Source organism: Nerophis ophidion, linkage group LG09 (assembly GCF_033978795.1).
Source record: "Nerophis ophidion isolate RoL-2023_Sa linkage group LG09, RoL_Noph_v1.0, whole genome shotgun sequence".
NCBI lineage: Eukaryota > Metazoa > Chordata > Actinopteri > Syngnathiformes > Syngnathidae > Nerophis > Nerophis ophidion.
The window spans coordinates 4,569,512-4,584,751 of record NC_084619.1 but is presented as its reverse complement, the minus strand read 5'-3'; the positions used below and the strand labels follow the sequence as shown (position 1 = coordinate 4,584,751).

Below are 15,240 nucleotides of genomic sequence, written 5' to 3'. Positions count from 1 at the left end.
AGCATGCTAACGTTAGCATGCTAGCCTTTTGGCTATTTTTTCAGACATACAGTGTATTTCAGTTCTTCACGCATGTTTAGCATACTAACGTTAACATGTTACTTTATTTTTTACTAGTTTTGAGTCAGATATTTATGTATTTGACTGTTGTGACACAGTTTTTTTGTTGCTTGGCGTTATCTGGCTAGCATGCTAACTGTTCGTATTTCAGTACGGTTTTCAGCGTTCCCACAAAATTGCATTTTGTTGTTTATTATTGATACTTTAATCATTAAAATGTAATTTTTTTTATAATTATAACTATTTATGTACTATAATTGAGTTCACATTTTCATATCACAGCTTGTATATTATTCTCTATCCCTTTCCATCCATCCATCCATCCATCCATTTTCTACCGCTTGTCCCTTTTGGGGTGGCGGGGGGTGCTGGAGCCTATCTCAGCTGCATTCGGGCGGAAGGCTGGGTGCACCCTGGACAAGTCGCCACCTCATCGCAGCTCTATCCATTTCGTTATATCTAAATACCGACATTATTTATTCTGTGCATGCGTATAAAAATAATGTAAACAAATTAATGCATTTCTAGATGTAATGTTAAACCACATTTCATTACCATGTATTCATATTTAATGGCAATGAATGTAATTGTAATCCTAATTATTCAAATAAAAGGCAATAATATTGTAAAGGGTGTACGCCGCCTTCCATCCGAATGCAGCTGAGATAGGCTCCAACAACGGCCCGCGACCTGAACGGGTCAAGCGGTAGGAAATGGATGGATGGGATGGATGGATGAATAACATGAATAATATCTCTATTTACAATAATATGAGAGCTAAAAATTAAATGAAAATATGCGTTAATTAATTAAATGCAATTATCCAAATAACATACAAAATATTATCACACTAAAAATACTGTAAGTGGAATAAATACATAATATTATGTATGGAATATTTTAGTAAAAGTAATATGATAAAAAATTAAGATGTTCAACTACAGCAGAATTAATAACCAAATCAAATCTACCTTTTTGTTGCATTGTAAGTCCAATTAAATCTGAATATTGTAGCAATGAAAGCATACAAAAGTTGATATTTTATAAATAATTAAAATATTTTTTTTAGTAACCAGTAACAATTAAATGTAAAAGAAAAATCAATTCCAATAAAATTCCTTTTTTTTTTTTATTAAACAAAAAAATAGATATTAGACTATTACTAATATTAGTATAAAAGCATCTTCTTTGTTGTTGTATATAAATTTCACTGCATTGAAAATTGTTGAACTAATACACAAATAAGAATTATTATCAAACAAACAAATCCAAAAATTGGAGATACCAAATTTTCACAAAAATACTGTAAATAACCCGGTAAGATAAATAGTTTTAATGATCCAACCAAAATATTAAACTATACAATAAATATTATTATTATGGAGAATACAAAGGCAACACAGAATATATTTATTTTTTGGGGGATGAAATAAAATAAATAAATTATAATTTGATTGGAATCTCTCATGTTAGTACTCTGAATTAAATTAAACAAACTTATGAGAGGAACACCAGCTGCTCTGCAGACATGGCATCTGTAAAGCTGTAGCAATGCTAATACAAAACTAAGTTGGCGTAATATGAGAAAATATACAATTATTAGGGAATACATGTCAACACTAAGGCATAGTTCTTGTTCCAACACCTTAATGATGCACGGGCAGGTGTACCTAATGCAGTGTCCTGCTCACTGTTCATGGTCTCACCAAATGTACTGTAAATGAATCGTACAGTAAAGTACAGTAAGTTGTTTCATCCTCTTGTCGCTGGTGGACGTGTGTGTCCTTTGCAGGCATTAGTGTCTCTGGAGGGATGGAGTCCAGAGTGCAGCCTGTGATCAAGATCGAAAAGATCTTCCCTGGAGGAGCTGCCTCCATGAACCATGCTTTGAAGGTGAGCACATGAACCGTGCTTTGAAGGTGAGCACATGAACCATGCTTTGAAGGTGAGCACATGAAGGTGAGCACATGAAGCGTGCTTTGAAGGTGAGCACATGAACCATGCTTTGAAAGTGAGCACATGAAGCGTGCTTTGAAGGTGAGCACATGAACCATGCTTTGAAGGTGAGCACATGAACCGTGCTTTGAAGGTGAGCACATGAACCGTGCTTTGAAGGTGAGCACATGAAGCGTGCTTTGAAGGTGAGCACATGAACCATGCTTTGAAGGTGAGCACATGAACCATGCTTTGAAGGTGAGCACATGAAGCGTGCTTTGAAGGTGAGCACTTGAACCATGCTTTGAAGGTGAGAACATGAACCGTGCTTTGAAGGTGAGATGTTTAATCAACGTTGGGTTCTGACGTGACCGGGGTGGTGGTTCCTCTCTTTAAGAAGGGGGACCGGAGGGTGTGTTCCAACTATCGTGGGATCACACTCCTCAGCCTTCCCGGTAAGGTTTATTCAGGTGTACTGGAGAGGAGGCTACGCCGGATAGTCCAACCTCGGATTCAGGAGGAACAGTGTGGTTTTTGTCCTGGTCGTGGAACTGTGGACCAGCTCTATACTCTCGGCAGGGTTCTTGAGGGTGCATGGGAGTTTGCCCAACCAGTCTACATGTGCTTTGTGGACTTGGAGAAGGCATTGGACCGTGTCCCTCGGGAAGTCCTGTGGGGAGTGCTCAGAGAGTATGGGGTATCGGACTGTCTTATTGTGGCGGTCCACTTCCTGTATGATCAGTGTCAGAGCTTGGTCCGCATTGCCGGCAGTAAGTCGAACACATTTTTAGTGAGGGTTGGACTCCGCCAAGGCTGTCCTTTGTCACCCATTCTGTTCATAACTTTTATGGACAGAATTTCTAGGCGCAGTCAAGGCGTTGAGGGGTTCCGGTTTGGTGACCGCAGGATTAGGTCTCTGCTTTTTCAAGATGATGTGGTCCTGATGGCTTCATCTGACCGGGATCTTCAGCTCTCACTGGATCGGTTCGCAGCCGAGTGTGAAGCGACCGGAATGAGAATCAGCACCTCCAAGTCTGAGTCCATGGTTCTCGCCCGGAAAAGGGTGGAGTGCCATCTCCGGGTTGGGGAGGAGACCCTGCCCCAAGTGGAGGAGTTCAAGTACCTAGGAGTCTTGTTCACGAGTGGGGGAAGAGTGGATCGTGAGATCGACAGGCGGATCGGTGCGGCGTCTTCAGTAATGCGGACGTTGTACCGATCCGTTGTGGTGAAGAAGGAGCTGAGCCGGAAGGCAAAGCTCTCAATTTACCGGTCGATCTACGTTCCCATCCTCACCTATGGTCATGAGCTTTGGGTCATGACCGAAAGGATAAGATCACGGGTACAAGCGGCCCAAATGAGTTTCCAGGTCCCTCCCTTAGAGATAGGGTGAGAAGCTCTGCCATCCGGGAGGAACTCAAAGTAAAGCCGCTGCTCCTCCACATGGAGAGGAGCCAGATGAGGTGGTTCGGGCATCTGGTCAGGATGCCACCCGAACGCCTCCCTAGGGAGGTGTTTAGGGCACGTCCAACCGGTAGGAGGCCACGGGGAAGACCCAGGACACGTTGGGAAGACTATGTCTCCCGGCTGGCCTGGGAACGCCTCGGGATCCCCCGGGAAGAGCTAGACGAAGTGGCTGGGGAGAGGGAAGTCTGGGTTTTCCCTGCTTAGGCTGTTGCCCCCGCGACCCGACCTCGGATAAGCGGAAGATGATGGATGGATGGATGGATGGGTTCTGACGTTGATTTGATCGTTGAAATGTGGTCATTTCCCAACTGAAAATGTGGATCCAACGTTAGACATCAACGTTGTCTCAATTTGCAAATACAACTATTTTGCAACGTTGTTTCAAAGTCCATTTTAAAGGACATGGATGTATAATCAACGTCTTCTGCCTGCTGACTGAACTAAAAGTAAGTCACATTGCTAAAAAATACAAAAATGTTGTTCCTGTTTTCCTCTAAATAGGAACTCATTGTTAAATTAAAAAATATAATCCTGTCATATTTAGTAGAAGCCAGATGGTGTTTCATGCATTAAGAGCAGATCATTTATTTCCATCAAATAAAATAAACTTTTCTACTGAATCCCTTCCTTGCCTAAATGGAAGTGAGTGTTTTCAAGCCGCTGTCACCAGGCCGAGTGTAAGGAAGGAAGCAGAATGATGCAGTGCAGAGAGTGAGGAGAGGATTTAAGGCCAAGTGTTGATTGATGGCGGGAAAAGACCTGATTGGTGGACACACAACAATGTCATGCAGCTGCATCCTCGCTAACAATCTCTAGGACAACACAGGAAGTCGCTCTCGGAACACTTTCCACACAGGAAATTATGTGTGTGTGTGTGTGTGTGTGTGTGTGTGTGTGTGTGCGTGCACCGAAGGGGACATTTTTGTGCAGCAGTGATGGTCTTCACTGTTATTATTATTCTGTATTGAAGAGAAGGAAGACAAAGCCACACAGCTTGAAGTTGGAACTATTGTTGGGACTTTAGTATTGTTTATTTTTACTGATGTCTCATAACATGAAAATTTAAACTTCCATCCATCCATCCGTTTTTCTACCGCTTGTCCCTTCTGGTGTGGCAAGGGGTGCTGGAGCCAATCTCAAAAGTCTAAACACATTTTTTTAATTTAATAGTTTGTATCTTTAAAATCTACAAACAACGAGATGCAAAATATCAAATCCAAACACGCGTTATTAAAATAATAATTATTTAAAAAAAAATCAAAGAATGTTATTTGCATATTTGAAAAATGGGATAAATGTAAAAGAAATACTGGAAACAAGAAAATAAAGTATACAAAATGAAATAAAGACATAACATTAGAAGATAATATATTAAAGTTAAAGTACCAATGATAGTCACACACACACACACTAGGTGTGGCAAAATTATTCTCTGCATTTGACCCATCACCCTTGATCACCCCCTGGGAGGTGAGGGGAGCAGTGAGCAGCAGCAGTGGCCGCGCCCGGGAATCATTTTGGTGATTTAACCCCCAATTCCAACCCTTGATGCTGAGTGCCAAGTAGGGAGGTAATGGGTCACATTTTTATAGTCTTTGGTAAGACTCGGCCGGGGTTTGAACTCAAAAGCTACCGATCTCAGGGCGGACACTCTAACCACTAGGCCACTGACTTTATTAATCCTCATGCCAATTATTTATCATACTTATTAATATAAGTATACAATAAATCGTATTTTCCAGACTATAAACAATTACTTTTCCCCAAGGCTTTATACGAAGGTGCGATATATATATATATATATATATATATATATATATATATATATATATATATATATATATATATATATATATATATATATATATATATATATATATATATATATATATATATATATATGTATATATGTATATATGTATATATATATATATATATATATATATATATATATATATATATATATATATATATATGTATATATATATATATATATATATATATATATATGTATATATATATATATATATATGTATATATATATATATGTATGTATATATATATATATGTATATATATATATATATATATGTATATATATATATATGTATGTATATATATATATATGTATATATATATACATATATGTATATATATATATATATATATATGTATATATATATATATATATGTATATATATATATATGTATATATATATATATATATATGTATATATATATATATATATGTATATATATATATATATATATGTATATATATATATGTATATATATATGTATATATATATATATATATATATATATATTATGGGCAGCACGGTGGGGGAGGGGTTAGTGCATCTGCCTCACAATACGAAGGTCCTGCGTAGTCCTGGGTTCAATCCCGGGCTCGGGATCTTTCTGTGTGGAGTAACATGCACCTGGGGATAGGTTGATTGGCAACACTAAATTGGCCCTAGTGTGTGAATGTTGTCTATCTGTGTTGGCCCTGTGATGAGGTGGCGACTTGTCTAGGGTGTACCCCGCCTTCCGCCCGATTGTAGCTGAGATAGGCACCAGCACCCCCTGCGACCCCAAAGGGAATACGCAGTCTAAAACGGATGGTTGCATATATATACGTGTATATAAATATGTATATGTATGTATATGCATGTGTGTGTATGGGTATGTAAATATATGTATGTACATATATATATACATGCATATTCGTATATACATATTTATACATATATATGTATATATCTGTATATATATGTATGTTTATATATATCTATATGTATATATATGTATGTGTCTATATATATATATATGTGTATATATATACACATTTTTTAATGAAAAAAATATATATGCATATGTATATGTGTATATATATATATTTTTTTTTTTATATACATGCATATATATGTACACATATTTGTATGTATGGATATATATATATATATATATATATATATATATATATACAGTATATAATATTCAATATATTATACATACATACATATATAATATAAATACTACATATATACATATTATATATACAATATATTATACATACATACATACATATATAATATAAATAGTATATAAATATTAAATAAGAATCCCAAAACTGCAGCAACACAAATGATGTATTATACATTTATATGAAAACATTTTTAACAATGAAACTCATTTTTGAAAAGTATACATATTGTTTACCTATTACATTTTTATACAAATGAATTTGTCACGGTAAAATATAAATCTGTAGTCGGTTTCGCCAATTATTTCTTTACCCTCTATATAACAAACATCCTCATAAAATGTTTTCACACCGTTATGAGGAGTCCATCCCAGCTGGGTAAGAGATAAGAGACACTCTAATATAATCATTCTTCACTTAAATATGATTAAACATCTGTCAAGTTTTACTTAAGTGTAAAGTACAGTATGATTGTCATCAGTGGATAATACAACATTTTTGTTATTATTATTGCTAGTTCATCTTCTGTGATTTAAGTCTCCTCCTGTCTTTAAAATACAGTAACGAGTGGTTCTAACTACAATCAGGGGTCCTTGAACGCACAACAGTTATGGGCAATGAAATGCGAAAGTGAAACTTGTACATAATTTCCCGTGAATGCTCAAAGTTGTTCATGAAGAACACAACATCGCTGAAATGTGTGACGTTGACGTGTTTTGTGCGTCCTCAGGCCGGCTTCCAGCTGCTGTCCGTGGACGGTGCGAGTCTGCAGGGCGTGACTCATCAGCACGCCGTCGACCTCATCCGCCGTGCGTTCAGCAACAAGGCCAAAGACCCCATGGTGCTGGTGGTCAAAGTCCCCAAGGTGCCGCCCGGGGGGAGCTGCTGACCGACTATACTTTTCTACTGGGCACTTTTTGTTTGACATTTTTACACCAATAAATTGTGTATCAGGCGCTTGAAGACTTTGTGATTGATGGACCACGGCCAGAAGGCGATAATCCCCAAGTGCATTATGGGATTTTTGATGTCTGCAGATTAAATCTGTCTCACGTCCACCGGGATGCTTTGGCCTTTAGAGATTATTGTTATTTAATGTTATTACCAACATGGCTGCTCAGTGGTTTTAGAGGCTTTAATTACAGCATCACTCAGGCAATGTGAGCAGGAGAGAAGGTGCAAGTTTAAAATGGAAATATGATCAAATATTCAATAAAAGACATTGTGTATAAAGTGCTGTAGTGGGCAAAAAAAGCAAAGAACTATGAATCCATGGATGTAGACGACCACAACGTATGTTGCCAGACGGGATGTGCAGGAGCTGCACCATAGATTTCCTATTTTATTCGTTTTATTTTACTTACATTTGATTTTTATTCTAGGAAAAAAAAAGGTCAATAATGGTCTATTTTGGAGAAAGAACTCATAATTACCATAATCGCCGATATGTCTAATAAATGATTTTTTTTCTTAATTTGTTATAATCAACTTGACAATTTCTTTGCTTGATACAAATGTTTCTTAAGTGAAGTGAATTATCAATCAATGTTTATTTATATAGCCCTAAATCACTAGTGTCTCAAAGGGCTGCACAAACCACCACGACATCCTCGGTAGGCCCACATAAGGGCAAGGAAAACTCACACCCAGTGGGACGTCGGTGACAATGATGACTATGAGAACCTTGGAGAGGAGGAAAGCAATGGATGTCGAGCGGGTCTAACATGATACTGTGAAAGTTCAATCCATAATGGATCCAACACAGTCGCGAGAGTCCAGTCCAAAGCGGATCCAACACAGCAGCGAGAGTCCCGTTCACAGCGGAGCCAGCAGGAAACCATCCCAAGCGGAGGCGGATCAGCAGCGCAGAGATGTCCCCAGCCGATACACAGGCGAGCAGTACATGGCCACCGGATCGGACCGGACCCCCTCCACAAGGGAGAGTGGGACATAGAAGAAAAAGAAAAGAAACGGCAGGTCAACTGGTCTAAAAAGGGAGTCTATTTAAAGGCTAGAGTATACAAATGAGTTTTAAGGTGAGACTTAAATGCTTCTACTGAGGTAGCATCTCGAACTGTTACCGGGAGGGCATTCCAGAGTACTGGAGCCTGAACGGAAAACGCTCTATAGCCCGCAGACTTTTTTTGGGCTTTGGGAATCACTAACAAGCCGAAGTCCTTTGAACGCAGATTTCTTGCCGGGACATATGGTACAATACAATCGGAAAGATAGGATGGATCTTTTAATGCTAGAAATGGGGAATCACAAAATCACAAATCACAAATGTCTCAAAGGACTGCACAAATCATTACGACTACAACATCCTCGGAAGAACCCACAAAAGGGCAAGGAAAACTCACACCCAGTGGGCAGGGAGAATTCACATCCAGTGGGACGCCAGTGACAATGCTGACTATGAGAAACCTTGGAGAGGACCTCAGATGTGGGCAACCCCCCCCCCCTCTAGGGGACCGAAAGCAATGGATGTCGAGCGGGTCTAACATGATACTGTGAAAGTTCAATCCATAGTGGCTCCAACACAGCCGCGAGAGTCCAGTCTAAAGTGGATCAAACACAGCAGCGAAAGTCCCGTCCACAGGAAACCATCTCAAGCGGAGGCGGATCAGCAGTGTAGAGATGTCCCCAACCGATACAGGCGAGCGGTCCATCCTGGGTCTCGACTCTGGACAGCCAGTACTTCATCCATGGTCATCGGACCGGACCCCCTCCACAAGGGACGGGGGGACATAGGAGAAAGAAAAGAAAAGAAGCGGCAGATCAACTGGTCTAAAAAGGAGGTCTATTTAAAGGCTAGAGTATACAGATGAGTTTTAAGGTGAGACTTAAATGCTTCTACTGAGGTAGCATCTCGAACTGTTACCGGGAGGGCATTCCAGAGTACTGGAGCCCGAAATGAAAACGCTCTATAGCCCGCAGACTTTAAATATATAATTATATTTATATAGCGCTTTTCTCAAGTGACTCAAAGTGCTTTACATAGTGAAACCCAATATCTAAGTTACATTTAAACCAGTGTGGGTGGCACTGGGAGCAGGTGGGTAAAGTGTCTTGCCCAAGGACACAACGGCAGTGACTAGGATGGTGCGAGCGGGGATCGAACCTGCAACCCTTAAGTTGCTGGCACAGCCGCTCTACACAACGAGTTATACCGCTACACTTCTTCACCAGCTCAACACAAAATGGACACAAAGTAGTCTTTTACGGACACACATGATAATGCTAATGTGGGAAATTAGAGTGAACTCTGACAGCCCTATTTTTAAATATGTTGCTATGGCATCTGTAAAGCTGACACAGTATAGTGGTTAAGTGCTTGATGAGAAAGGATGCAATGGGAAATTATTACAAAACATTATTACATTTTAAATAATACATTGAAAATATATACATATATATATATACATATATGTATATACATGCATACAAACAAATGTACATATATACATAGACGGCGTGGCGCAGTGGTAGAGTGGCCGTGCGCAACCCGAGGGTCCCTGGTTCAATCCCCACCAAGTAGCAACCTCGTCACTTCCGTTGTGTCCTTGAGCAAGACACTTCACCCTTGCTCCTGATGGGTGCTGGTTAGCGCCTTGCATGGCAGCTCCCTCCATCAGTGTGTGAATGTGTGTGTAAATGTGGAAGTAGTGTCAAAGCGCTTTGAGTACCTTGAAGGTAGAAAAACGCTATAAAAGTACAACCCATTTATTTATTTATATATATATATATATATATACACATATTTATATACATACATACATATATCTATATACATTCATACACACACACATATATATATACATACATACATACATATATGCATACATAAATATACACACGCATACATACATATATATTATACATATATATATATTATACATACATAAACATATAAACACACATGTATATATATACATATAAATTTAAACATTTATATACACACATATATAGATATGGATATATATACATATACACACACATATATATATACACATCTAGATATATATATATATATACATATACACATATATATAAACACACATGTATATATATACACATATATACACACACATGTATATACACATATATATATATATATATATATATAAACATGTATGTATACAAACATATATATTTATAAATATATATACACATATGTATGTATGTATATACACACACATATATATACATATAAACATTTGTATACACAAATACACACATATATATACACACACATATATAAATATAGATATACATATGTATACATATACACTTATTTATACACACACGTGTATATATATGTGTATTTATATATATACACACAAATACACATGTATATATACATACAAATGTATATACATATATACATTTGTATATATATATATACAAACGTATACATATATACATATACACACATGTATATATACTGTACACACACACACATATATATATATATACAAACATATGTATATATACACACACATATGTATATATACACACACATACATATACACATTTATGTACACGAATACAAACACACACACACACACATTTATATACATACACACATATACACACACACATGTATATATATATGTACATACATATCTAATTTAGTAAATTAAATACTAATAATCATTTGTCGTAATAAATACCTAAAAAATATATTTTCAATTAATTTTATATTACAATTACCTAAACAGCTTAAAAAAGAGAAGCACAGGTTAAAAATCTAATTCCAAAGAATATCTTTAGTGAATTATAAATCTCAATAAAACTTTACATCCACCGCAATATAAATTACATCAATTCATGTTAATAAGTCAAATATTATTACATTTGATTACACAACTGAATATCATTTAAAAAAATGTACAGATAAATATTTCCTTCATTAGATATTGATACTTACTGGTTCAGTTGAGGAAATACGACGTGCAAAAAGGTCATCAAGAGTCAGGTCAAGATAGAAACACAGCAAGAGTCGGCTTTCAGGTGTGTCAGCTTGCACTTTACTTAAAAACAGTCTTTTATACAAGAAATGTACAGATAGAGAAATTTACATGGACGACGACTACTTTCAAAAACAAACCAAAGAAAGAAAAGAAACCACAACAAAAATAAAAAGAGTTAGTGTCGGTGGCTTTGGTTTATATTTGTTGTCACAGTGGTTACTTTTAGTCAAATGGGGGCCAAATCTGTTATTCCATCAAGTGTTGGACTTATTTACACTCGTGTGAGGAGACTTTGCTGCTAACAATCTGGGATTGAGGAAGACAAATGGGAGTACATCAGCTGTGTGTGTGTGTGTGTGTGTGTGTGTGTGTGCAGAAACATGCATTGTGTGCACATCTAACACTGCATAGAGTTATCATCCACAAGACACTTGATACTGATGCTGCAAGAAAATAGAAAGGAGGTGCTTTATTTATATATGTATGAAAATATACAACCTTCATTATATATACTTACTTTTCTGCTCTTATTTACTATTCAAACTATAAAATGTAATGTTCTTTTATAGGTTTCGATGAAATAATCAAAATATAATCCGCCTTAAGAAACCCTGATTAATATTTTTTTTTAATATATTTTACATTGCTTTAACCCAGGGGTGTCCAAACTTTTTCCACTGAGGGCCGCACACTGAAAAATCAAAGCAAGTGGGGGCCATTTTTATTATTTAAAAAACAACAACAATACAATATATGTATAAAAAATATACATTTAGGCCTCCACTCAGTTATGATCCCAAGGACCCTGAAGGGTTTTGGTCAAAAAATGTTTATTAAAAATGTGTCATTATTCAGTATTATTATTTTCATTATTATTCAAGTTTTAAATCTCTAGATCAACATTAGGAAAAAAAATGGAAACAACACAAAATGTGCAATATTTTCACCCAATAACATTTTTTTAGGTGGAATATTTGAGATTATATAACTATTGGAGCCTTCATTTTGGATTTTGATTCATTATTATTTTTTTAAGCAATGACACTTAAAAACAAATCACACTAAAATAATTGGGGATCCAAAAGTGTGCTACTCTTTTAAGTGTTAAAAAATAAATTATATATATTTTATTACAGTTTACTTTCAGCACAATAATCTCGAGATCAACTTCAGACATATCCGTCAATTTTAAGTTTTATTGTTGTTTACGTTTTTCGTTTGTATGTTTTAGGGCCTTTTTTAAAAAAAGAAGCTCAGTTTTTTTAATACGGCAAAACACAAAATATGCAACATTTTCCCCCAAAAAAATTTCAAAGTGGAATCGAAGCCTTGAATATGTCAATAACTCAAAACGACATTGATTTTGATTCATTATTATTTTTTAAAGAAAGAAACAGCCTGCATGGCAGCTTTGTCTTATTAAAGCATTGCAACAATTTCTTGTTACATTTCACCTGTTTGATCTTTTATACCACTTTGTATGTTTTTAATTGTTTTTAAATTGTATTTTTAAAATGTGCCGTGGGGCCGTTAAAAAAATAACCCGGGGGCCGCACTTTGGACACCCCTGCTTTAACCCCTGTGCACCCCTAGGGCCCAAAACCTGCATTACATGTGGTCTTTATCTGGTATGATTGTTCAGAATTTCACGGGGGGAGTTTTTCCACAATTAAAAAAATAAAAAATAAAACTGCATTTTTGATTGTGACACTGTTAGAACAGGATATAAACATAAAGTATACACACTATCTCTTAAAAACGCTTTTGGCCCTTTGACTCACATTATAACTGCTAGTTTTCCAATCCTGGTACACTACTATACTTTTTCCATAAAAACTGAATGAATCTCATTCTTGACGACAAGAAAAACAAGAATATATTGTTTTAGTGTAATTGCACCCCTTAACCACTAGATGGGGCACCAGAATACCACCCATCCATCCATCCATTTTTCTACCGCTTGTCCCTTTCAGGATACCATTAAGAATTAATCTCGGAGCTTTGATAAGCGTAAATGAGTTAACTGCCATTAAAACGCTGAAATGCAATGACTATGATCTTGGTCAGTTATATAAAGGAAGTCAGATATCATAAAAGACTAGTGTGAAGACAATCAGAGCTTTGATAAGCGTAAATGAGTTAAACTGCCATTAAAATGGTGAAATGCAATGAAAATTATCTTGGTCAGTTACATAAAGGATGTCAGATATTATAAAAGTTAGTTAGTTAGTTAGTTAAACTGCCATTAAAATGCTGAAATGCAATGACTATGATCTAGGTCAATTAAATATAAGTTGTCAGATATCATAAAAGACTTGTGTGAAGACAATAATCAGAGCTTTGATGAGCGTAAATGAGTTAAACTGCCAATAAAATGCTGAAATGCGATGACAATGATCTTGGTCAGTTGGATAAAGGATGTCAGATATTAAAAAAGACTTGTGTGAAGACAATCAGAGCTTTGATAAGCGTAAATGAGTTAAACTGCCATTAAAACGCTGAAATGCAGTGACTATGATCTTGGTCAGTTAAATATAAGTTGTCAGATATCATGAAAGACTTGTGTGAAGACAATAATCAGAGCTTTGATGAGCGTAAATGAGTTAAACTGCCATTAAAATGCTGAAATGCAATGACTATGATCTTGGTCAGTTAAATATAAGTTGTCAGATTTTATAAAAGACTTGTGTGAAGACAATAATCAGAGCTTTGATGAGCGTAAATGAGTTAAACTGCCATTAAAATACTGAAATGCAATGACTATGATCTTGGTCAGTTAAATATAAGTTGTCAGATATCATAAAAGACTTGTGTGAAGACAATACTCAGAGATTTGATGAGCGTAAATTAGTTAAACTGCCATTAAAATGCGGAAATGCAATGAAAATGATCTTGGTCAGTTACACAAATCATGTCAGATATTTTAAAAGACTTGTGTGAAGACAATTATCAGAGCTTTGATGAGCGTAAATGAGTTACACTACCATTAAAATGGTGAAATGCAATGACTATGATCTTGGTCAGTTAAATATAAGATGTCAGATTTTAAAAAAGACTCGTGTGAAGACAATAATCAGAGCTTTGATGAGCGTAAATGAGTTAAACTGATAATAAAATGCGGAAATGCGATGACAATGATCTTGGTCAGTTAAATATAAGTTGTCAGATATCATAAAAGACTTGTGTGAAGACAATAATCAGAGCTTTGATGAGCGTAAATGAGTTAAACTGCCATTAAAATGTGGAAATGCAATGAAAATGATCTTGGTCAGTTACTCAAAGGATATCAGATATTTTAAAAGACTTGTGGGAAGACAATCAGAGCTTTGATGAGCGTAAATGAGTTAAACTGCCATTAAAACGCTGAAATGCAGTGACTATGATCTTGGTCAGTTACATAAAGGATATCAGATTTTATAAAAGACTTGTGTGAAGACAACCAGAGCTTTGATGAGCGTAAATGAGTTAAACTGCCAATAAAATGCTGAAATGCAACGACAATGATCTTGGTCAGTTAAATAAAGGATGGCAGACATTTTAAAAGACTTGTGTGAAGACAATCAGAGCTTTGATGAGCGTAAATGAGTTAAACTGCCATTAAAATGGGGAAATGCAATGACTATGATCTTGGTCAGTTAAATATAAGTTGTCGGATATCATAAAAGACTTGTGTGAAGACAATAATCAGAGCTTTGATGAGCGTAAATGAGTTAAACTGCCATTAAAATGATCTTGGTCAGTTGAATATAAGATGTCAGATTTTATAAAAGACTTGTGTGAAGACAACCAGAGCTTTGATGAGCGTAAATGAGTTAAACTGCCA

The 15,240-nt window shown here is 36.1% G+C and overlaps 1 protein-coding gene across 1 annotated transcript in view; it reads left to right on the top strand.

The window, feature by feature from the left end:
* Window positions 1-7,772, top strand: part of pdzd7a (PDZ domain containing 7a) — a 49,295-nt gene extending 41,523 nt beyond the window's left edge. Inside the window, exons 14-15 of the mRNA XM_061910088.1 lie at window positions 1,853-1,953; window positions 7,175-7,772. Coding sequence (XP_061766072.1) covers window positions 1,853-1,953; window positions 7,175-7,333 — 260 coding nt within the window. The 3' untranslated portion in view covers window positions 7,334-7,772. The remainder of the gene's footprint in view (window positions 1-1,852; window positions 1,954-7,174) is intronic.
* The last annotated feature ends 7,468 nt before the right edge of the window (window positions 7,773-15,240 follow it).